General features: G+C 39.4%; 1 protein-coding gene across 2 annotated transcripts in view; it reads right to left on the bottom strand.

Moving 5' to 3' along the window:
- The window catches only part of GNPTAB (N-acetylglucosamine-1-phosphate transferase subunits alpha and beta), a 75,878-nt gene that overhangs the window by 3,082 nt on the left and 47,273 nt on the right, over positions 1 to 25,523 (bottom strand). For both annotated transcript variants that reach the window (XM_059402242.1, XM_059402243.1), the window contains 13 exons: positions 22,584 to 22,745; positions 22,005 to 22,184; positions 21,622 to 21,792; positions 20,002 to 20,125; positions 18,706 to 18,909; positions 16,728 to 17,833; positions 14,337 to 14,536; positions 13,869 to 14,088; positions 13,091 to 13,204; positions 11,978 to 12,063; positions 11,626 to 11,724; positions 8,070 to 8,237; positions 5,034 to 5,124 (listed from right to left, as the gene is read on the bottom strand). In XM_059402242.1, coding sequence (XP_059258225.1) covers positions 5,034 to 5,124; positions 8,070 to 8,237; positions 11,626 to 11,724; positions 11,978 to 12,063; positions 13,091 to 13,204; positions 13,869 to 14,088; positions 14,337 to 14,536; positions 16,728 to 17,833; positions 18,706 to 18,909; positions 20,002 to 20,125; positions 21,622 to 21,792; positions 22,005 to 22,184; positions 22,584 to 22,745 — 2,925 coding nt within the window. The remainder of the gene's footprint in view (positions 1 to 5,033; positions 5,125 to 8,069; positions 8,238 to 11,625; positions 11,725 to 11,977; positions 12,064 to 13,090; positions 13,205 to 13,868; positions 14,089 to 14,336; positions 14,537 to 16,727; positions 17,834 to 18,705; positions 18,910 to 20,001; positions 20,126 to 21,621; positions 21,793 to 22,004; positions 22,185 to 22,583; positions 22,746 to 25,523) is intronic.

Genomic DNA, 25,523 nt, shown 5'->3' with positions numbered 1-25,523 from the left:
TGTTCTTCTCAAGGATTTTGATGGATTCCTGTCTCATATTGAGGTCTTTCATCCATTTGAGGTCTGTTTTTGTGTGTGGTGTAAGGAAAATGGTCCACTTTCATTCTGCATGTGGTTGTCCAATTTTCCCAACACCATTTATTGAAGAGACTGTCTTTTTTCCACTGGAAATTCTTTCCTGCTTTGTCAAAGATTAGTTGACCATAGAGTTGAGGGTCCATTTCTGGGCTCTCTATTCTGTTCCATTTATCTATGTGTCTATTTTTAGGCCAGTACATTACTGTCTGGATAATTACAGCTTTGTATTACAGCTTGAGGTCTGCAATCGTGATGCCACCCACTTTGGTTTTCTTTTTCAACATTCCTCGGGCTATTCAGGGTCTTTTCTGATTCCATATAAATTTTAGGATTATTTGTTCCATTTCTTTGAATCAAGTTGACAGTATTTTGATAGGGACTGCATTAAACGTGTAGATAGCTCTATGCAGCATAAACATTTTCACAATATTTGTTCTTCCAATCCATGAACATGGAATGTTTTTCCATTTATTTCTGTCTTCTTCAATTTCTGAGTATAGATTCTTTGCCTCTTTGGTTAGGTTTATTCCTAGGTATCTTATGGTTTTGGGTGCAACTGTAAATGGGATCAACTCCTTAATTTCTCTTCCTTCTGCCTTGTTATGTATAGAAATGCAACTGATTTGTGTAAATTTTATATCCTGACACTTTACTTTTTTATCCTGAGTTCTAGCAGTGTTGGAGTGGAGTCTTTTGAGTTTCCCACATAAAGTATATCATCTGCACAGTAAGAGTTTAATTAATTTTTGCTGATTTGGAAGCCTTTTATTTCTTTTTGTTGTCTGACTGCTGAGGCTAGGACTTCTAGTACTATGTCGAATAGCAGTGGTGAAAGTGGACAGCCCTGCTGTGTTCCTGCCCTCAGAGGAAAAGCTTTCAGTTTTTCAACATTGAGAATGATATTCACTGTGGGTTTTCATAGATGGCTTTGATAATATTGAGGTATGTACTATCTATCCCTACACTGTGAAGAGTTTTTTTTTTTTTTTTTAAGATTTTATTTATTTATCTGACAGACAGAGATCACAAGCAGGCAGAGAGGCAGGCTGAGAGAGAGGGAGAAGCAGGCTCCCTGCTGAGCAGAGAGCCCGATGCAGGGCTCGATCCCAGGACCCTGAGATCATGACCTGAGCCGAAGGCAGAGACTTTAACCCACTGAGCCACACAGGCGCGCCAACTGTGAAGAGTTTTGATCAGGGAAGGTTGCTGTACTTTGCCAAATGCTTTTTCAGCATCTACTGAGGGTATCATATCGTTCCTGTTCTTTTTTATTAATGTCTTATATCACATTGATTGGATATTGAACCAAACTTGCAATCCAGGAATAAATCCCACATGGTTGTGGTGAATAATCCTTTTAATGTACTGTTGGATCCTACTGGCTAGTATTTTGCTAAGAATTTTTGCATCCATGTTCATCAGGGATATTGGTCTGTAATTCACCTTTTTGATGGGGTCTTTGGTTTGGGGATCAAGGTAATGCTGGCCTCATAAAATGAGTTTGGAAGTTTTCCTTCCATTTCTATTTTTTGGAACAGTTTCAGGAGAATAGGTGTTAATTCTTCTTTAAATGTTTGGTAGAATTCCTGTGGGAAGCCATCTGGCCCTGGGCTCTTTGTTGGGAGATTTTTTTAAAAGATTTTATTTATTTATTTATTTGATGGACAGAGATCACAAGTAGGCAGAGAGAGAGAGAGAAAGGGAAGCAGGCTCCCTGCTAAGCAGAGAGGCCAATGCAGGGCTCGATCCCAGGACCCTGAGACCATGACCTGAGCCAAAGGCAGAGGCTTAACCCACTGAGCCACCCAGGTGCCCCTGTTGGGAGATTTTTGATAACTGCTTCAGTCTCCTTACTGATTATAGATCTGTTCAGGCTTTCTGTTTCTTCCTGGTTCAGTTTTGGTAGTTTATGTGTCTCCAGGAATGTATCCATTTATTCCAGATTGTCAAATTTGCTGATGTATAGTTGCTCATATATGTTCTTATAATTATCTGTGTTTCTTTGGTGTTGGTTGTGATTTCTCCTCTTTCATTCATTATTTTATTAATTTGGGTCCTTTCTCTTTTCTTCTTGGTTAAGTCTGGCCAGGAGTTTATCGATCTTATTACTTCAAAGAACCAGCTCCCAGTTTCATTGATCTGTTCTACTGTTCTTTTGGTTTCTATTTCATTGATTTCTTCTCTGGTCTTTATTATTTCTCTTCTCCTGCTGGGTTCAGGGTTTCTTTGCTCTTTTCCAGCTCTTTTAGGTGTAGGGTTAGGTTGTGTTTTTGAGACCTTTCTTGTTTCTTGAGAAAGGTTTGTATGGCTATATGCTTTCTCTCAGGACCGCCTTTGCTGTATCCCAAAGATTTTGAACAGTTGTGTTTTCATTTTCTTTTGTTTCCATGCATTTTTTAAATTCTTCTTTAATTTCCTGGTTGACCCATTCATTCTTTATTAGGATGCTCTTTAGCATCCATGTGTTTTTCTTTCCAACTTCCCTCTTGTGGTTGAATTCTAGTTTCAAAGCACTGTGGTCTGAAAATATGCAGGGAATGATCCCAGTCTTTTGACACTGATTGAGACCTGATTTGTAAGCCAGGTTGGGATCTATTCTGGAGAATGTTCCATGTGCACTAGAAAAGAAGGTGTATTCTGTTGCTTTGGGGTGGAATGTTGTCAGTATATCTGTGATGTCCATCGGATCCAGTATATCATTTAAAGCCTTTATTTCCTTGTTAATCTTTTGCTTAGATAGTCCCTCCATTTCAGTGAGGGGGGGGGTGTTCAAGTGTTCTACTATTATTGTATTATAGTTGATGTGTTTCTTTGATTTTGATTTTGTTGTTAATTGGTTTTATAACTGGCTACTCCCATGTTAGGGGCATAGATATTTAAAATTGTTAGATCTTCTTGTTGGACAGACCATTTAAGTATGATATAGTGTCCTTCCTCATCTCTTATTATAGTCTTTGGCTGATGTAAGGCTTGCCACCCCAGCTTTCTTTTGATGTCCATTAGCATGGTAAATTGTTTTCTACCCACTCATTTTAAATCTGGAGGCGTCTTTGGTTCTAAAATGAGTTTCTTGTAGATGGCATATAGATGGGTCTTGGTTTTTTTTATCCATCCTGATACCCTGTGTCTTTTAATTGGGGCATTTAGCCCATTTACATTCAGAGTAACTACTGAAATATACGAATTTAGTGCCATTGTACTGCCTGTAAGGTAACTGTTACTATATATTGTCTCTGATCCTTTCTGGTCTGTTACTTTTAGGCTCTCTTTGCTTCGAGGACCCATTTCAGTATTTCCTGTAGGGGTGGTTTGGTGTTTGCAAATTCTTTTAGCTTCTGTTTGTCCTGGAAGCTTTTTACCTCTCCTTCTATTTTCAATGACAGCCTACCTGGATATAGTATTCTTGGCTGCATATTTTTCTCATTTAGTGCCTGAATATATCATGCCGGTCCTTTCCGGCCTGCCAGGTCTCTGCGGAGAGGTCTGCTGCCAATCTAACATTTTCTACCATTGTAGGTTACAGACCTCTTGTCCCAAGATGCTTTCAGGATTTACTCTTTGTCACTGAGACTTTTGAGAACAACGGGGCAGAGAGAAAAGAGGATTGATTCTTCCCCTCTTTTCTCCCTCCTTGCCTCTCTGTTTCCCTCTTCTCTATGGGTATAAGTGACACAGATGAAAGACTGGCACTCCTGTTCCTTCCCACTGCTGTCAGCTGCTCCTTCCAGCCAACCTGTCTTTTCTCCTCATTGCAGGCAGGCACACTGCTGACTCCTAATTCCTCAGTGACCTCTGTTCTAGAGCAGGGAGAGTTTTACTAGCCCAGAATAACGGCAATCAGAACAGAACTGATACTGCTAGGAAGTAGATGAAGATTTAAACTGCAGTCCTGCTTACCTACCCAATCTCCCCTCTTTTTATTTCCTTCCATTTATGGTAAGAAGCCCAGGCACTGTTTATTTCTAACGTTCTCAATACTTCAGCCTCCTCCTTCCCAGTTTAAGTAAACTCAGTGCAAGTTTCCCATAATTGACAGCTAGAAAGGCTCCACTCAACAGTCACCTCAGGTGGAGGCTGAGGTGAGGTCTACTTAACCCAGGTAAGTCAGGTCAGCCCAGACACCACTCCCTTTCTCTTAAGACCATTTCATGCCTACACCAAGTAAGGATTCTATGGTCCCTTTCTTTTTACCTCACTAACCTCCCTTCTACTCATGGGACTTCACTTGAAGAAGGCTGTGTACATGTGCCTGCACGGAGAGAAATTCCAGCAATTCAAAGGAAATGTAATTGGGAGAAATGTGAGCACAAATGGGCACTGTCCACAGAAGAGTAGGAGGTCTGAAGATAAGTCACTGCGGTCACTTTTAGAAAGGTTGTAAGAAAAGAAAAATCAAAAAACCATACAAAATCAGTATCAGATGAGGATTCTAGGTGGGTCTTTTGGTTAGAAACAGAGGTTTTCAGTTTTACCTTGATGTCTACAAGTTAATTTACTGAGTTCCAGGTAAAAAGAATACTGAAAGTGCATCTGGAAGATTAATGAATAAAAGGCTATTATGTTTGCTGCCTGAATATTATGAAATCTGTTTGACATATTAATATCTGAGTTAGAAGCTAAAAGAAAAAGTTAAAATTTTCCTGTGAATTCATATCACTTTTTAAAGAATCAGATATTCTTATACTAAAAAATGTTTGGGGGCACCTGGGTAGCTCAATGGGTTAAGCCTCTACCTTCAGCTCAGGTCATGATCTCAGGGTCCTGGGATCGAGCCCTGCATCAGGCTCTCTGTTCAGCAAGAAGCCTGCTTCCCCTTCTCTCTCTGCCTGCCTACTTGTGATCTCTCTTTGTGTCAAGTAAATACATAAAAATATTTAAATCCATCCATCCATCCATACATACATACATACATAATAAATAATGTTTGATCCTCACATAAAATATGTAAGACTTACCTGTTCAGCAAAAAATGAGAATATAGTAAACATAATCAATGTTGCCAGCACACAGTGAGTCCAAAACTTCAATTTGTCTCGATATGCTCTCCTGTTCAGAGAAAGAAGAAAGCAAATATGTAGTCTGTGCATAGTCCCACTATATCAGAATTAATTATATACTATTTTAGCCTAAGTTGTGAAACACAAAAACATTGTCTGGAGACAATTTGAAAATGTTAATACAATGTATATTTCCACATTAGATCAGATTTTTCATTACATCAGAGTAAATATTATATTTGAATTATAAAAGTTACCCAGGCAGAGGATAGGACTTCAAAAGAAAATTACTTTTAGCATTTAAACAAAAGTACACTTTCATTCCTATCCATTTCTTCACAGTCACTTAATCAACACTTTCTGTGGATGTAGACAGATAAACAAGAAGTTCTTGCTCTAAACTGTAAGCGTGGGGAGTCACTGACATGCAGATGGCTAGCCATCACACAAAATGGAACAAAAAATGTAGTATCAAAAGCAAAGTCTTATGGAAAAACAGAGAAATGAGGAAAGCACTTCAGATCCGGTAATATTTCATTTAAGCCTTGCAGCGGGGTGGGGGACCTTAAATGAAAGCATTTAACGGAGTAAGGCAGTGAGCATCATAGAGGAGCAGGCTGAGTCCTGTAGAAATGAGTGAAGTCTGGCCTAGGGACATCAGGAAGAGAGCTAAAGCCATGGCAAGGCAGGTGGGCATAAACTGCAGGTATTCTGGAAAAATATGCAATGGGGTTTGGACATAATACTCTAGTGGGAAAGTGTATGAAATGGCAGGTATGGGTGTATGTGTGACAACTGGAATAAAAATGGTGGCCATCTGAAGGATGCATGTCCGGTGACCAGAGGTGACCAGGCAGCCAGTTGTGTTAGTCTGGGTATGAAAACAAAATGAAGACAAGTGGGAGAAAGAAAACAAGCAACAGAAGAGATAATCTAAGAGTAGAATCAACTGGACTTGAAGATAGGTTATTGGGATTAGAGGCAGTAGAGAAGTTTCCTCATCTGTACTGTGGAAGTAATAATTTATTATGAAGACTAAACATATGCTTAACATAAGTCTTAGAAGATATTCCAATAGCCATCAATGCAGGCCTCTGTGCTGAGTTCCAGATTCTCTTTTACAGCTTATCTTGTGTAGATGTCTCTACTTCAAGTCCCATATTGATAATAGTACCTCTAATTTTCTCCTGAATTTCCTATGTCTCATAACAGGATCACAACTAGTGCAGTTAGTTCTAATGTCTATGGTGTCATTCAGAATCGATATGTAATTTAGAGAGATAAGAAGCCAGAAGCTCTAATACAGTTAAGCTGTCCCAGCAACCAGAGAATCTGATAATAGCTGGAGGTTCCCTCAGCCATTCATCCACTGAGCATGTATTATGTGCTAGAAAGGCACTGTGCACTCAGAGAAGAGTAAGACACCATCTCTGCCCATGAAGAGAGCTTATAGTCAATCAGGAGGGGCAAACGCACCAAACAGACTACTGTACAGTGTAGAAAGTGTTATACCCAAGGAAGGAGAACAGGAAGAAAGCCTAAAGAGAAAGGTGACAGGGGACTCAACCACAATGTCATGAAAGGAAAGAAAAAGTGAAGTTTCTAGAAGGCAAGGTGGTAGTGGAGGCCCAGCAGTAAGAAAAGACACAGATGCTGAACAGGATGAAGAAAATGAAGCCCCCCAGTTCAGAGAATTCCAACTGATTCATCCTTATTTGTGTAACACAGAAATCAAAGTCCTCTCAAATTATTCTTAAGCCTACTCCTTTCTTATTCAGTTGGGCCCTTGAAGATAAATGTAGTCACAAACTGGATTTGGGGAATTAACACTTGAAACCATCCAAAGATCTTTTTCCTCTGAGCTAAATAAAAGAAAGTAAAAATGAGAAACCATTCCTAGAAGGTAAGAACCACAATTTAGTAGTAACTTCTCCTTCTGGAAATAAAAATACACAGCTATTAGCAATATACATGTTAATGGGCTCAATTATCCAACTCCAATACACCAAAGAGTTCTAGTTGCCAAGGCTGCTAATTTCCTCCCTACAATCTCTCCCAATTCTGTCTTCTGCTTTCTCTCTATTCCCTGAGCTGTGGTCCTTGGTTCACACCCTGTTTCAGAGCTCCTGAAATAATTAATACTTGTCTCCCTGCTTTCAGTTTCCAGATAACACTGCCTCACCAGTTACCTTTCCAAAAATCATGTGGATTTGGATTGTGATCATCCAAGTCTGATCACTACAAACATCTAAAAAAATGTCTCTTGGGAAACCCCATTCTCTAAAGAAAAAAGTCAATTCATATAGAGCCCTTCACAATCTCTCCTTTTGCTCTCCAGAAACCCTCTTTTACACTCCTGTGCCTTGTACATGCCATTTCTTCTACCAGGAATGTCTTTTCTACTTGGGAAAGTCCTTTTCATAATTCAAAACCAAGTCCAAAGAGTGCCTTCCCCTAAGAGAACTGGCTGCTCCCTCGTTCATACTCCAGTAGCACTGAACCCTGTCAGAGCACTAGATACCACAACTGTCTGCCTGCAGCCTGTCTCCCTGCAGGGACTGAGGGCCTCAAAACCGGGTACCCTACTCCTTTCATCTGTGTATTCCCAGCACCTGGCATGGGGGTAAACAGTAGTAAAATAAGACATGAAGGAAACATTATAAAGCAGCTTTGGATTACAGTGGAACATATGGAAGGCTGGGTGGGAATCAGGCGGGATTTACCACTTATCAGCTACTTCACCTTGAGCAAATCATGCAGCTTCTATTACCATGTTCTCCTGCCATATAGCAGATTCTCAAGAAACAAGGTAGCTATTCTGATGGCAATGAATGATACTCAGCAGAGGTGCTTGGCCAGTAAGCTCAATAAAATCTTTTAAGTGTATTTTTACAAAGTAATTATAGATCAAATAGTACATTAAAGGAATTTCATCACTTGTCAATACACACACACACACACACACACACACACACACGTGAACATGAGACCCACCACTCCTGCAGCTCATGCATATGAAGGAAACGGTTTCGATACTCCCTTGGCAGCTCAAACTGGGATGGTATGGGGAACATGGATTCGTAGAAGTCCCTGAGAACAGCTTTCACTGTCTGGGCATCTTTATGATTATGGTCTATGTTGTCATTCAGGCAAACAAACTTCCTAGAAAAATAGAGATTCAGGGTTATTGGCTATCATGAGAATGAGCCTGATACAATAAAACAAGAAATGTAGATTCCAAATATATTTTAAACGGACTCATGTTCCAAGCTGTTATATGTGCTGATACGATTCTCTGGGGGAGGAATGTTCTATAGAGTTTTTCTTTGGATTTTCCTCATCTGTAAAACGAAGAGAACTAGGGAAGATAATCTTAAAAGTGCTTCTAGTTGTTGGAATGTTAATTTAATGATTTCTGTTTAACATGGCCCCAGTTAAGTGTTTAATAAATACAGTTTACTGATTAGAGCATTTTGTTGGCAGCCAGAGAAGAAACTGGTGAACACCTAAAACCAAGTTCTATTATGGTTATATTACTAAGAATAGTGATATAGACAATTAATATAAAGATAGTGCCTTACAGCTATAGATTCTATGAGTTTGATGACTTTTCTTAATATGTCTCCAACTAAGGTACTAGAGTTCTGGCACCTTACTGTCATGCTTCCCCCTACTGTTTCAAGTTCCCTTCAAGGCAAACTCACTAAACTGAGGGCCCATTAAAACAGCAGGCAGGGATAACACCACTTTTGAAGTAAATTTTACTAAAATTTAAAATTACTAAAATTTAAAAGAGACCAAAAAAAAACACAAAAAAACCCTCACCAAACTTAAATCTAATAAAGCCCTCAGATCCAACTACCAATTTATAAGAAAAAGTGGGAACATGAGATACAATCAAAGTAGTCCAAAGTACAGAGATTTCTTCATATACACATACAAAATTGTATGTTTAAAAAAGAGAGATTGAGGAAAAACTGACAGACTTAAGTGCAGTGAATTTACTTGATACTTCAAACCAATAAAAAACGTAAATGCTTAGAAAAGACAACTAGGGAAACAGGTATATTGACCAGATGGCTATCATATTAAGGAATAAAATAATGATATGGCGGTTATTTTGAAAGAGCTGTTATAGAGAAATATATTTTAAATATCTAGAGATAAAATGAAACAATGTCTGAGCTTTACATACAAATAATCAGAAAGAGGTAGTAAAGGACTGGATGTGTGTAGATGAAAGAAGAACAACTTCTAACAATCACTTCTTATTGAAGATGGGTGGTGGGTAAAAATTCATTATCCTATCTACTCTCTTGGGGACTGTATCAAATTAAAGGATACTCAAGAGATATCAACCAAATACAATGCATAAGCCTTGACTAGATCCTGCATTTAAAAAAAAAAATAGCTATACAGGGCATTTGGATGCAACTAGGAAAATATGAATATGGATTATCTATTAGATGGTATTGCTTAGTGTTATCAGATTGTGTGTTAGTTATGTGTTAACTGTCTTTAGTATAAAGGAGAATGATTTTGTTTTAGAAGATATGTACTAGAATAATTACCGGTGAAATGTATGGATGCCTGAAACTAAATTTCAAATGGTTCAGCAAACAGCAACAACAAAATAAAAACAAAACCTGTTTTGTGTGTGTGTATAGACAGATCAATAAGTATAATAAAACGCTGACATTTTAAAATCTGGGTTAAATATTTATGGGATTTATTGTAGTATTTTTTTCCATTTTCCTTTATCTCCAAAATTTTTCGTAACGTTGGGAGAAATTAAAGAAAGTATATGCACGAGACAAAGGGTATGTGTGGACAACAACTAAATTAGACCCTGCTGGGTGCCTAGAAAACATCATCCCCTTTCTTCTAAAAGGAGTTTGCATTTTGCTCAGTATTTCTCTCCCCATGAGCTGACTCAATGGGAGGCAAGCCTACTCCATCCCAGAGACAGCTCCTGTGTATGTGAATCCTTTTCACAGTGACTGATATTAGAATGGGGGTCTGGGGCGCCGGGATGACTCAATTGGTTAAGTGTCTGATTCTTGATTTCTGCTCAAGTCATGATCTCAGGGTCATGGATGGAGCTCCTCATAGGGCTGGGGGGTGGTCTGTGCTCAGTGGGGAGTATACTTGTCCCTCTGTGCACCCCTCCCTGCAACGCGCAATCTTTCTGCTCTCTAAAATAAATCAAATCTAAAAAAAAAAAAAAAAAGAATGAATGATGAATGAATGGAGAGACAGCATACCCTACATACAAAGGGGCAATCCCTTTGTCTCAGAGCATAGCTCCATTTTCAGAGACATCTAGAATTGCTGTGGCTCCCCTATCTCCAGCCTGAAGATGAAGCCAACAAAAGCAGGAGGGCAACAGAGAGGAACAGGCCTGAGGGAAAAACAAAGCCTGGATTCTGCCTAGTCCAGACTCCTCGTTAATGGGGGCAAACCTGTCCTTAAAACTTCAGTCAGTAAGAACACTGGTTTTCCATTCCTGACTTAAAAATGAGCACCTAAAAAAAAGTAAAACAACAGTTAAAAATAAGATCTGTTCAAGATCACAAGGGCCTGGCAGGTACTAAGCCTGGCTTACCACGTGTCCTTTTAGGAAATCCCTGTCCGTTTAAGTACCATAAAGGTCTATGAATTCTCTTACCCCAAAACTTTCAAACGGGCACAAAGACATAAAGGTATAAGGTACAACTGAAAACTACAAATTCTCACGTGGTATTCTTACACACAACAAAATGACTGGGAGGGCACATCAACAAAATGGGGGAAGCAAAAAGCAAGGACTGAAATTTTTTTTTTTTAAGATATTTTAAAAAATTAAAGCAGGGCATTCCAGTCAGAGGGCATAACAGGAAGAGAAAGCTACAAGCTGAGTGATTATTAATCATAATGGTTGGGACGGCTGGGTGGCTCAGTCAGTTAAGCTTCTGCCTTCAGCTCAGGTCATGATCCCAGAGTCCTGGGATTGAGTTCCGCATTGGGCTCCTTGCTTGGCTCCTTCTGCCTGCTCTGCATTCCATCTGCTCCAAACTAAATAAGCCACTTCCTTCTCTTGAGTCACCTTTTATCATGTCTATTTGCATAATTAAAGATCATTTTTGGGGGTGTCTGGGTGGCTTAGTTGGTTAAGTGTCAGCCTTTAGCTCAGGTCATGATCCTGGGACCCTGAGCTCGAGCCCCACATCGGGCTCCATTCTCAGCAGGGAGTCTGCTTCTCCCTCTGCCTCTCCCCTCCCCCACTAGCTTGTGCATACACGCTCTCTCCTAAAAAAAAAAAAATTTTTTTTTAAAGGGTTATGGACATTGGGGAGGGTATGTGCTCTGGTGAGTGCTGTGAAATGTGTAAGCCTGATGATTGACAGACCTGTAACCCTGGGGCAAATAAGATCTTATATGTTAATAAAAAATTTTAAAAAAGAAAGATCATTTTTTAAAGTTATGGGAATTCTCTGTATTTTCTGTTCAATTTTGCCGTGAACCTAAAAGTACTCAAAAAAGTAAAGTTTACCAGTTAAGAAAAAAGTACCTGGGGTTTTTTCTTATATCATCCAACTGGCCAACCACATGAGAAACATTGGTACGGATCATTTTAAAAGCAATTTCTTCTTCTCCCATGATTTCAAACCTAATTATCAAAACATATTTTAAAGAGTATAAATATTTACATGGAAATAAAAACAGAATTTAAATAAGAAAAGTATTTTATAAAACTTTAACAGTCAATATCCTGAGAATGACTTACTCTTTTGGTGTTACTAAACAAAACCACCTCATATAAATTTTAAAAGGGGGCTCAGGAGATAAACTATTGTAAAAATTATGAAAATGCCAGACTCCTACAATTATTCTTAAACAGAGAAAATGTATGTACAACTTACCTATATTTGTTTTTGTCCTTATATGCTTTGTGGATTTTATCAGTTACTGGTTTACAGTTGGTTACTAGACTCTTAGTGACTGGTGGCTAGAGAAAATACAAACAATGCATCAGGCCAAGACCTGGGTGGGATAGGTTGAAGCACTAACCTCAGGGCAAAATTTAAGGAGGGACCAAAGACTCCTAATCAAGACAAATACTTTAATGCAGTATTTGAAAAAGTCAAATTGGCATGAAATAACCTCCAGGCTAATTGCCTGTTTTTGTAAATAAATTTTTATTTTAATCACACATTGCTATACACTGTTAAAATAGTCTTGTAAGTTACTGGCAGAATAAATTTCTAACATAAATTGTAATGAACTGGTCTATGTCATACTCATAAGCTAACTTGTCATTCTTAACCTAATTGGGAAATACTTTATCCTAGGTATAATCACAGTTAATTACAGTAATGAAGCCAGCACCTTGCTAAGAGTTCATTCGAGTAATGCTAACAAAATGCTGTTAGTATTCATGTTCCAAGTAGTTTATTTGTATGAACCTCAAGCCTAACTTATTAACATTAGCAAGCAGCCTTTACTTAATTCTTAAAAGGGTATTTGCTGATTCTAAATCTCATGCCAGAAAGCTAGTATAAATCACCTTCCTTAGGGAGGAACACATTTCTGCAAGTTCTGTGTAAACGCAGGGGCCTGGTAACTGTGAAGTCTTACTAGGAACACAAAGTTTATAAGAGAAAGCTAGGAAAGGGGAGGAGAAAAGACAGTGAAGGACAGAAATGAAAGTACAGGTGGGGGAAACAGAAGTCTTGAGTGAGAGTAAACACCAGCAAAACTCTCTGAAGTATTCTCATTGGCTATCCTCTGCTGTCCTTAATGAACAGATGTCTGATTATAGAATATTAGCAACTAATCTCAATATTAGCTTAACATCCACTAGATAGGAGAAAGAAAAGATATGAATGATTCCGGATTATCTGAACTTCTGCTGTCTACCAAAGAGATAAATATAGAGTCTACTTCATATGTTTGAAATGCTATACAAAACCGGTACAGATAATACTTGATAAGGATATACTTCCTTGTTACACAAAGGAACTCATGCCACTTACCAAATTGGGATCATAGTATGCTTCCTGAGTTGGTGGAACACTATTTAGCAGAGTGATATTAACAGGGAGCATTTTCGAGCAATTTATTAGCATGTGTTCCAGACCTGTTAAATCCTAATAAAGCAAAATAAAAGGATAAACCTTATATGTACAAGTAATAACTGTGGTTTTAAAAATAAAAATTATGTGAAAGTCTCCAACAAAATTTCTTTAAATGCTATCTTCAAGGGGAGTTTGATTACATGGCTCCTAAAATAAAAACATCCCCAAAAGAACAGAATGAGATAATACAAACACAAATATTTCATCTTCATCTCAAAGTAGAACATACTGGCTTATGAGGCACTTTTTAGTCAGGGGGAGCCCCAGATGGGAGGTCCTGCAGTCAGGTTCATCTTGGCACTCTCCACTAACAAGTCGTCTACTCCTAGGACTACAGGATGCTGTGACCAAGGGGACTGTGCAACAACCCAGGCCTGGCTGAGACAACAATCCAGTGGGCCACACCTGAAGCTCCTGAAAGAACCTGTCACGAGAATCTTATATGCAGGGATGGTCTGGCTCTTTTCCACATAATATAATAGCAGAACACCTACTTCAGGCCTAAAAATGTACTCTTATAAAATATGAACCTCAAATTTGGCTTTAATTCTGGCACTAAAAATGGACTAGTTGTGAATACCTCTGTTAAATATTAAGAATTACTCTTACTTGCACTACAACAAAATATGTGAAAGAAAAGAGAAGGTTCAGAAGAGAAAAACAAAACAAAACACACCTGCAAACTTAAAGGCAGGTCGTGAATTCTGGTAGCCAGTGTTCGGATTTCTCTGTCAGATAAGACACCAGACTGGTCTGTATCAACTTCATCAAAAACCTGAGATATATTCAGTGGCTGAACAGCACTCATGAGATAGTAAAAATATGAAAAGGCAAACTGCATATCCTCCGAATGGCGCACTTTGTGAAATGATGTCTTGTCAAATTCTTCAGGGAACCTGTCCAAACATAACATACAGTGAGCTGAGCTCTGGATACTTGAAGTATATATAGACATTAATCTGTATTCAAATATATTCCAACATTTGTGGAGTTAGAATCTTCTTTCCCATTTCTTTCGCTGATACCTTCAACATACCAGTTGTCACGTGTTAAGAGCCATACATCAAGCACCACAAAGACGTCCACTGTAAGCAGACTTAACTCTGAGCACGTGCAAGCAACTCACACAATAAGCAAGACTTACATATCTTGAAGTTCTTGCATAACGATTCGGTCAATCATGTGAGGCATGTGTGCAGGGACTTTCCGAGATGTGAATCCAAACTTGCTGTTTAGAATTTTATTTACGTATCGAAGGGAATCTGCAAATGTATCTTTCAACTTCCTTCCAGTGTGTTTGCTATCAGTGTAGTATGCCAGTTGTGTCTTCAATGACTCTTCTTCCTGAAAAGAGAATTCCATGTAACATAGCATTATGTTTACTGCACAGGTGTACTTTGTTTAAGTAGTATTTTATATACCTAGCCAGGAACTGTGACAAATAAATGAGCACCAGCAGATCACTTTAAGGATCCTAAGAGTAGGACTAAACTCAATTTCAGTGAAAGTTTCACCAGCACTGGTCTATGAACAACAGTTGGGCAAAGGAGGTCTATTTATAGGGTATTTTTCAAGGACTAGTCACCAAGCATGAAATTTCATAGCCAATTCAGTGCAGTATTTAAAAAATTTATTTGAAAGTAAGTTTGACAGGGGCGTCTGGGTGGTCAGTTGATTGAACATCTGACTCTTGATCTTGGCCCAGGTCTTGATCTCAGGTTGTTAAGTTCAGGCCTCACATTGAAGCCTACTTTAAAAATAAAAATTAACCAACTGATCAATTTAATAGCACTTTCAATATCAAGTTATTTCTACTGGTGACATCTAAGCAGTAAGCACTTGAGTTCTGAACAGAAGGACCAAAAAAAGGATTGTTTCACCATATAACAGTGTTAATATTATAAAATACAAAGATGGAACCCTGTCAAAATCAAAATCAGTAAGAGGCAAAACTAATGGGCAAAGAATATTAAGAGAATATATGAATACACTTTACGAAGATGGGATATTTTTGCTTCTCAATCTGGTGAAAAAATATCGATTGATACTGTTGTTGGTTAGCCTGTGGAGAAACTAGCACTTTTGTATACTGTGGCAGTATGAAGTGGTATGGCATTCTAGAAGGACACAGTAAAAAAAAAATTAACTTTAACCTAGAAATTCCACCTACATAAGTAGAAACTTCCTCAAAAATAGGCTATACGTACAAGAATATCTACTGCAACACTACTTGTAATTGCAAAACAAACAGCTCTTAAAAAACACAGTGACACTCGCATGGGTTTGCTCCCATACTACCGGATCAAGAGGCAACCACAGAGCAGTATGTGTAGTGCTAGTTCACTGCTGCAAAACACTGCTGCAAACAAAAAAACAAAACACTGCCGCAAAAGACGTATTAATATAGTTTGTTTATTTGCATATCTATATAAAAATACTGGAAAAATACCCACCAAACTATTCCTAGTGATTATTTCAAGTAAGAAAATAAAGGAAGAAAGGAGGAAGATCTTTCCCTTTTTTACTGTATATTTTTTGGATTGCTTACAATTTTTGCCACTAGTCTATAATATTTTTTAATTTAAAGTAAGTAATGAAAGGGATATTATCACAGGTAAGAACTTTGCAGTCCTTCACTCAATTGGTAAATGACTACTGTAGGGATAAGATACTCTCCAAAGACAGTGAGGGAAGTTCCCCTCTTCAGCCTCTTTTTTCCCAGCCTGACACCTACTCATGGCTGTGCTCTGTTCATGATCCAGCCTTGACCACAGACAGGGTGGTCTGTCAATTCCCACATAGTTGACAGGAACTATCCTCACAAATAGTTCAGGAGGATAGCTCCTCATGGATGCCTTCTCTAATACCTCTAGGCAAAGTAAGAAATTTTCCTTTTGGACTCCTTGCGCAACCTCGGGAGACCTCCGTCACGTCGCTACAATTATTTACTCACAAATCTGTCCTCCTAGCTGTGTTCTAATAGTCTTGCATTCCCCTGCAGTGAACACAGTGACAGCACTTGGCAGATGGACAGATGACAGCATGGCACCATGGAGACCATGGTACAGGAGAGTGAGCACTTGAACCCTGAGGCTTGGCTCACACTGGAAACTAATTAATTTATCTGCACCCTGGGTTTCTTTTTTTTTAATCAGTAAAATTAGAAAAATAATCAGATCTGACTCACACAGTATATGCAGAAGCATTTTTTTTGAAATCAGAATATGTCAAGTGAAGATACCATCCCTGTTCTACTACTTTCTCAGGGCATGCCCCCAGCTTACTCCCTTACTCATTCACATTAGCTTAAGCTGTTTCCTAAACTGTGACATGAGGATCATACTAGTAGATAACCTTATAAGGTATTTTTATTGTTAGGGGTGTTGGGGCAATAAAAGCATGTAAGAAAAAGCATTTAGTACAGTGACTGGCACAGGACGTCCTGAATAAACAGTACCTATTATTATATAATTACCCCTTACAAGGTTATTTATTTTTCTGAGCATGGGAAAGATGAAAGCTGGATATAACTTACGTCGAGAAGATCCTGGAAATACTTTTTTTTCTCCCATGGCAAAAAGCCCAGGTAACTGTCTGTATAATGCTGCAGTTTTCTTCCAGGTAGTACTTCATTAACATCTACGTAGTTGTTTGCATTTTCCTCCATTCTGGTTTTCTCTCGTTCTTTCCCTGTGATTTTCTTTTCTTTTGTAATCTGCTTTTCCAGTGGAACAATCCGAGAGGAGAGTTTTTCTGTTGATACACTTCCACCTCTTACTTTTTGGATCAGAATTTCAGATTTAAATTTTTCTTCGATTTCTAAGTCCGGGGGTGGATTCTGACTCTGGTAGTGACCATTCACTTTCATTGTCACTGCTGAAAACGTCGACCTCTGTAATCTTTCAGATGTTCCCAAGCTTTTCGGCAAGATGCTTTTGTGAACCTGTTTTTCCAGTGGGGCCTCTACACTGTCATTTCTTTCATCTGTTATTAAAGCTTGATTTATTTTTACTTCAGCACCTGGTGAGCTCCTCAGAAATGATCTCAGCAATGCTGACTTGGACAGGTTGTATCCTTTCACAGTGATGTCTCCACGTTCTAGCTGCAAATCCAAGTTACTGAGACTCAATTGAGCCTCTTTGGGAAGGAGTGAAATATTTACCAAGGGAATTTCCACCTCTACCTGGAATCTTCCTGTTGTGTTAACATCATGTCTTTTGAACTTTGGAAAGCGTTTCTCTTCAGGAATATCCTCAAACAGTATTTCCGCCTCTGGAAGAAGTGTTGTGGGACTAACCAAATTTTGGTAAGACTTCTGGGTCGTAGAATTCACTTTGGGTTCCTCTCTTGTGTCAACCTCTACTGTTATCTGGATTTTGAACTCTTCATCATTTGTATTTTGAAATGTGAGATTAAAATGTATTGTGGTCGCATTCATTCCACTGTGCATTATGAGGTGGATGGTTTTCCACTTATTGGCAATAGAAGCATGTCGAATTATTGGGTTGTCACTATAGGCACCTTCGATTCCTCTTTTGGCTATTTCTGCAAAGCTGAAATAAGGCAGGCATTCACCTTTTGGAATAACATAGTGAGTCTGGTTTGGGAGAAGAGTTACTTTATACAATTCATGAAAATGATCTAGAGGAAAAAACACAAACATGACTTTAAAAATGAGGAATTTCCACCTCCGTTTCCTTTAATTCTTAGGGTTTGGATTTTCACTTTCTAAGAATGACTTTACATTGACTTCGGAATAATCAAACATTTTAACACAAGAGCTGTTGGTATGGGGGCTCACTTTATTATCCGAAGCAATCACTATTATCAACGTGGAATGCTGAGTCTAACTGACTAAAGAGAGAGGGTAAATTCCACTGATCAACTCTCATCTTTGTATCCATTTGAGGAAATAGAACCTTCTGCCAAAATGACCTCCAGGGAAAAGCTATCAAGATCCAGAGTTCAAACCATTCTTACTTAGTGTATTACTGGTCTCTTTCTATTGTTTCTAAATCAAACCTTTGCCATATATTTTCAATGAAGGTGCATCTGCCTCATACAAAATAAGTCAGACTGGAGCAATAACAGGCAAAGATGCAGCTCTAGTGTGTACTGTTTTTTAAAGATCTGTGTCCTCGGGGCGCCTAGGTGGCTCAGTGGGTTAAGGCCTCTGCCTTCGGCTCAGGCTGTGGTCTCAGGGTCCTGGGATTGAGCCCCGCATAGGGCTCTCTGCTTGGCAGGGAGTCTGCTTTCCCCCTTTCTCTCTGTCTGCCTCTGCCTACTTGTGATCTCTGTCAAATAAATAAATAAATAAATCTTAAAAAAAAAAAAAAGAAAACGAAAAAAAGATCTGTGTCCTCTCTTTTCACTTACACCTGGTCTGGATGCAATGATGGGCAACGGATTCATAGAGAATAATTACTTTAAGTAACAACAATACACACCTCCCTTTACTTATCAAGGATTTTGATCCCCTTACTCTAAGTATCTTTTTACGTGATTAAATATACCTTGCCCACAGTCGCCAGCATCAAACCCACAGGACAAGACATTGCAAGCTTGGTCACAGAACTTATCAGCAAGCCAGGAATTCGCACATCCTTGATTACAGTAAGAGACACTATTTAGTCCTCCGCCAAACTGCCAGGGCTGTCCAATTCCAATACTGCCGGTACCCCCGCCTCCTGCAGCATAGCGACTCCCACCATTGTTACCTGTAGGGGGAGGAGGAAGACAGAATCTTGCTGTGCTTATTATCTTGGAAAAGGACTGTTCCTTCTTTCTCAGTAGTGCTATCAAGGTTGATGCCTGCATTTCAGTCAGAAAAGGTTCACCCCATTCTTTAGCAGAAATTTTCATGTATCTTAAGAAGAAAACAAACTGAAAAGGGAAAAATCACTTGACAGGGGACTGGGCATGGGATGACCAGGCCTTGGCACTTAGAGCCGTGCAACCTTGAAGTACAAACTGGCCTACAGGGGCATGTGGAGGTGCATGTGGAGGAGCAGAGAAACAGGAGGAGATTATTCTAAAGACGGACCGTCAGAACTGCCAAAACGTGTCTAATATGGGGTGCCAGCCTCATCATCGAACCTTAACGTTCTATTAGGGGCTGACGTCTCTGGACTGCACGGATCTTCTTGGCATGTCTGTGTTCTCTCACTGAGGCTGCTTACATTTTTCAAAAGTGCATCAGACAGAACACAACTTAAAGCTTTGTTTCTTCTAATACTTCGCACTTTTTCAAATCTGTTTCTGTAAATGGAATATAGGGATGATAATATCTGTGCACATACTGTCTCCTTCTTAGGTGACTGAGAAATTCAAGTGGGTAAAGGAAAATGCATTATAAACTCAAATGCTTGATAAACTGAAAGGCAATCAATAAATGTAAAAACATGCTATTATAAACAAATACAGATATAACCATGTAAGAGAGAGAAGATGCTGAAGAGATCACTGACAGAAAGCTGCTGCTGAAAGCCACCAGCCTTGAGCTCCTAGGAACCAGGTAGAGTGATTCTTGCTTTTGAGATTACATAATTAAAGATATTCCTGATTTTTTAATTTCACATAATAAAAGGCATTTTCAAGTGCAGGGCCAGCCTGGGAATATGCCCTCAACAATGGAGAATATGAAAAACCGAGCCACCGGGAATGTGAGTCATTACATCCACAATCTATGGATTACTCTATGTATTGTTTTAACACAGGAAGAATGTTTAACTCACTATACCTATTCAGTGATGATATGAATGAAAAAAAGTCAGTAAACATGAATAAATTACATGTGAGCACATCATTACCAGAGCAGTCACCACCATCCCAGTCACAGGCTGAATTATTGCAAGCCTTGTCACAATAGCCGTCTTTAATCCAGGAACCCGGGCAGCCCTCAGCACAATTTGGCACAGGCCATGTCAAATAAACCTATGACAGAGCCAAAAAGAAAATAATATAGACACTTTCTAATTTCAAATTAGGATTCCTTTTAAAAAAAAAAAAAAAAAAAAAAAAGGAAAGAAACGGAGCCTCCAGTAAAGGTTACGATTCTCCCTGGGCCGGCCACCCGCATCCCCGTGGTGTATTTTTACACTGTTTGCTGCAGCAGTTTACAGAGTCCTGCTACGTCAATGACTCTTACTGAGCACATCTCCTCTTTTTCATGACTCAAGGAAAGCAGACAAGGACTCAACTCATGGATTGGTTTATAATCTATCTTGAAATAAAAAAAAAGCAACACATCAGACTTAAAGATAAGTACAAATGTGTGCCAAAGCAGGTAGAAAGTATATCACACGTTCACTGCTTTTCTGTGACAACTGTCATTAATTCCTAAATGTAATTCCTCAATGTGTTTACCCATGATCTTGTCAGATGAACTCTCAATACCCTTATCTCCGTGCATAGGTCCTGCAATAAATGATGTTAGCGCAGTGTTCTAAGTTGTGAACTCGCCTTTTAAAGTGAGTGACATGGTATGTGGTCACCTTTTAAAATAAATTAATTTAAAAAATACACCCCATGCCTCTGCATGCTCCATCTATTTGGAATGCCTTTCTTCATCTAGTTAACTCTTACTTGTTCTTCAAAGTTCACTCAATTCAGATGGGAATCTAGCCCTGTCTGGTTTCAAACTCCTGGGCAGCCATTACTTCCCACTGAGGGCACACCTGCCAACATCGAAATCACTGTTCCTAGTTACTGATTTTGTCTGTCTCTCCTGCCAAGCCACAGCTCACCCTGTCAGCCCTACAAACACAGAGGAGGCAACTCAACAGGGACGGAGAGAAGGGGCACACTGGGGTGGCATAAACAGCAAGAGGAAAAGTAGTTTTGTGCAATTAGCATTTCCAGTTGCAGGATTCTGTAACTTTAAAGTTTATGGTAGTAATTCTCCAACTTTTCACTGAATCCTAACAGGGCCACAGGGGTATTCCTAGTGTCCCCAGTATGCAGACAGGAAACACACGTAATCATTGCCCAGGACCATCCTCAATTATTGGCCCCTCTGTCTGTGCTCATAACGACTTCTCAGTCATACCTCTCAACGTCAAGGGAGACTGCTGCCCTACATGAAATTACACCCATGTCCGTAAGTGGAAAATTGAACTCACTTTTTATCTTGGCCATTTTGCTAATGTTCTAATGATGATTTTGTATTTCATAGTGGTTTTGCTTTCTCTGCTATTGCTGTAGTAGAAAATACAGGAGGTGCGGTCTGGGTGTCTGACAATGTAGGGAAGGAAAAAACTACTAAGGAACATTTTTTGTCCTCCCAAATTGTTAACTCTCCTGAGTTTAGCACTCAAAAATGCTTATTTGACCCAAACGGTATATAGAGTAGTATGTATACTGTTTTCCTGATCTGTTTATAACTTCTAAATGACTTCTAAGCTAGGCATCCTTTCCTCTCAGGCACTCACCTTCTGGCCTTTGGAGTGACTATAAAAATCATCCGGCCAAACATCCTTCCCAAACATGACATCATCGTTCAGATAAATAAACTTCTGGGACAGCCCTTCAATGCGATGAATGTGACTTTCAATAGCAGGTGAACTAAAGGTAGGCAAGTGGCTCAAGTTTCTAAAAACATCCTTTAAGCAAACAACAACAAAGGCAAGAGAAAAAGAGGGTGGATGAGAATTATTTCATTTTGTTTTCCTTTTTGGAAGGAAGGAAGGGAGATAAGTAGAACAGTCAAAGGGGATGGAGGTGGGGAGGATGAGGGAAAAGGGAATAAAATTAGGGATAGGTGAAGGACAGAAAAGGAAACCACAGCCTTGTGATCACATGGAAAGTCATGGACCTGGTGTGTGACTATTGTCACTCGAGGATTATCAAGGTTCAGCCAAGATGGAATCTGTCCATTGGTGACAATGAAAATATTCCGAACCCACGGAGCATGCCTCTCAATGGATCGCAGTGAATATCTCAGTTCTTCGTTATCTTCAAAACGGCTGGCAGAAACATCTTCATCCTGCTTAGACTGAAAAGAACATTTCACATGTGAAAATGTAAAATACTGCTTAAGTCACACCTTTCCTCCTGGTTGTCCCCTCTGCCAGATCTGCTCTCAGGGTGCTCTGGCAGACTTCTAAAGACTGAGTCCTACATTTGAACATCACAAAAAATGCAAAACACTAAGCATATTTAAAATAACAAAAATACCCAACACTTCTTTTGTACTTTTTTAAAGAGAAGGTTCTTGGATCTGATTCTAGGGCAATTCAGTTAATATTAACCAATGGCAATGACTAGAAAATTAGAAAAGTTCCAATCAACTCAACTCTCTGTAAGTCCTCTTCCTCCTTCAAATATAATGACTTATAAATCCATAAATCTAAACCCTTGATTAGGGTTTAGAAAGGATCTCTGCTTCCCTTACCTGGCTAATTGCACTCAGGTCCCATAATAAATATGCAGGACTTATAGTCAGTTCTTTTCCATCAATAGTCATGTTCTTCTTAGTCTGCTTATTCAGTTCTTGGAACTCTTTTGGGTTATTCAGTTTTAGAAGTGCTACACTGGCTTCTGAATATAACTGTAACTGTAAAATAACAAAAGGTTACATGTAGAAAAACTGAGCCTCAAAAAAGAGACACCTCTAAATTCCCAGTTTGATTTTTAATCTTTAAATGTATATAACACGTATAATGCATACTTAAATCTATATTATGTATGTTTAAAGTTTAATTCTGGCTCTCTATATAGATTATGAACTAGTAAGCTTATGATCACCGAAAGAAGATGTAAACAGGCCAGACACACTTTCCAAATGAGTGGAAGAACCCAGGTAATGTAAAACAGAGGGAGTGGTGGAGTTCTGGCACATGGGACATTTCAGGCCGAACCCAAAAGCCGCAGTCAATACTCAATATTGACAAGTGCAGCAAGATCTCCTAAAAGGCCAGAATCCCCATGTGTTCTATGAAATCTCCCCATTTTCAATGCTGGCTCAAATGTTTTCAATTGTCCTGCTTTCAAACAAAACACAACTGGTCACCAGCTGTGACCTCTGTTCTAGAATATCACCAACTGCTTATACTGGAGGAAACCCTGCGATGTAACATTGCTGGGATTGGTAGAAACAAGCCTGCAAGCACAGTCTCCAAACTTTTGTGAGTCACGTCTAAGAGGAATGTCTCTGACAGGGATGCTTGAACAGTCTCCATAGGAAAAGCACCTTCTGGGGCAGAGCTTTCAAAGAAGTCATCAGTCTAAGATGACTACAAACATCATGTTTTACAAATAGGCTTTCTACCACTACCAGATCCGCTTAAAAAGATGGGGGTGAGAACTCCTTCTGCTGAACTGACTCTCCTAACAGGGCCAGATTCTTAATTAATTAGTTAATTAATTAATTGCAGAGCAAATGCAAATAATTATGAGCTCCTCCTGAGCTCTCATATATGCTACCTGACTAAATTTAGCTCATCTTTCCAAGTTTCCTGAGTTTATGATGTCAAAAATGAGAAGTTCAAGTTGAAATTTCATTTATATTTTCCCCCTTATCACAAACTGCATGTGGGTGTTTGGGTGCATACATGCGAAGGTGTGTACTATCTTCCTGACTGATTACTTTCCTTCACCCTGACAGCACCTGGTATATACTGAGCACTCACTGAAGGTCAGCTCTCACTGCTGTTATCCTGCCTCAGTGTGTGGGGGGCAGGTGGGAGGCAAGACAAACATTCTTCTATCCGACTATGTACTGAGTCTCACTGCCTGCCCCAGCCTTCCCCTGCTCCATCCTTCCCTCCCACAGTGGCTCCGGCAGCACCTCGGAGAGCTCCGTGAAACAGAACAATCACTAAATTTTTAATGAATGTAGTACTTTAATACTCAAATTTAAATTTTATTGGGCAGATACCCTTCTATTAATATCTTCTATACAAATACTTTGAAATTTCATAGACATTTTCCTGACTAGAGCCATGAAAACTAAAGAGCTTAAGGGAATATTTCTATGTTGAAAAACCTTTTCTGCCACCATAATCAACCAAGTTGTGAGTGGTGAAAAGGGCAGGGAGAAGTATCCTCCGCTAGCCACTAGGTGGCACCCTAGTCATGGACATCTGCAGGAAGAGAGGCGGTGGCAAGGAAAAGTGGGTGTAGTAAATACTGAATGCTGGATTAGCTTGGGCAGCTGCTTCCATTCACAGCTTCTTACATGGAATTAGTAAGTTTATCTAAATTCTTTAAATTATAAGTTTCTCAAAGAGAAAAACTACACCCACCCACTGAAGGCCCACAACAGGCAAGATGACTGAGAAGTAAAGGTCTGCTACTTTTAAGCCAGAGATTTCAGGGTATGTGTTACTAGAGCATTATCTAGCATAATGGATCGATACACCTATACATGGTAGCATAAGGTTAGGGAAAAAAACATGCCTCTAATACAAGTGAAAACAAACTCATTCCAGTAACTTGACAACTCAAGAGTTTTCTAAAACTTAAGTCAGTTCCAGAGTTGCTTTAATCTATGGGAAGTGTCTATTTTAGGAGTAAAACCAAAACAAAGGGTACCATACTTTATAAGAGCAGGCGTGTAACACAGTTTCAGGCAAGTCACTAAAAGGGGCATTAATACAGTTATTACAATTATCTGTTACCTTGAATGTGCCCTGAACAGAAGTCGGAGGTAACCAAGTTCAGGAAGGACAATATGCGCTCCCGTCCCCCCAGCACTGTCCTTCCTGCCAGAGTCAACACCCTGGGCAGCCTTCAAGGATCCATGTAGCCTCTTTCTCTATGGGAACCTCCCCCATGTCTCTGATCTACACAGACTTTACCTGCCTCTACATGCCAACTTTGGAGGTCTGTACTACTCTCCTTGCTAACTCACCTATCTTACTTTGCTACTTGAATACTTGACATGCACACATATTGCCTCCAAAACATGATTCTAAGTGCAAAGCCGTATGGTAATCATTAGGGGTACACAGGTGAGCAAGTAATATCCATCTTGTGTTGCTCGTACCCAGGCAGGGCCTCCAGAGCAGAACTGAGCACTGGGTGGAGGCCACAGACCTAGGCCAAGGCCTCCTGAAGAACCTTGGGAGAGCAAGACAGTCTACCCCATTCAGGTCCTAAAGTCCAGTGTCTAATAACCCCTTCCTCCCACATGCCACAAAGTACCTCTAACAACATACCCCAAACTGAGCTCTCAGTTTCCTTCCCAAAAAATCTGCTTCTCCTACTGAGGCCAGGAATGTGGTTAAAGCCATCACTTCCATCTTCACTACTAACATCCACTTCCCCTTTCATTTTTCCTTCCCTCTCCCCAACAGCTAATAAGTCACAGGGTCATGCTGAGTGTTTCTCG

Source organism: Mustela nigripes, chromosome 6, assembly GCF_022355385.1.
Source record: "Mustela nigripes isolate SB6536 chromosome 6, MUSNIG.SB6536, whole genome shotgun sequence".
Lineage (NCBI taxonomy): Eukaryota > Metazoa > Chordata > Mammalia > Carnivora > Mustelidae > Mustela > Mustela nigripes.
This window is presented reverse-complemented; position numbering and strand designations above follow the sequence as displayed.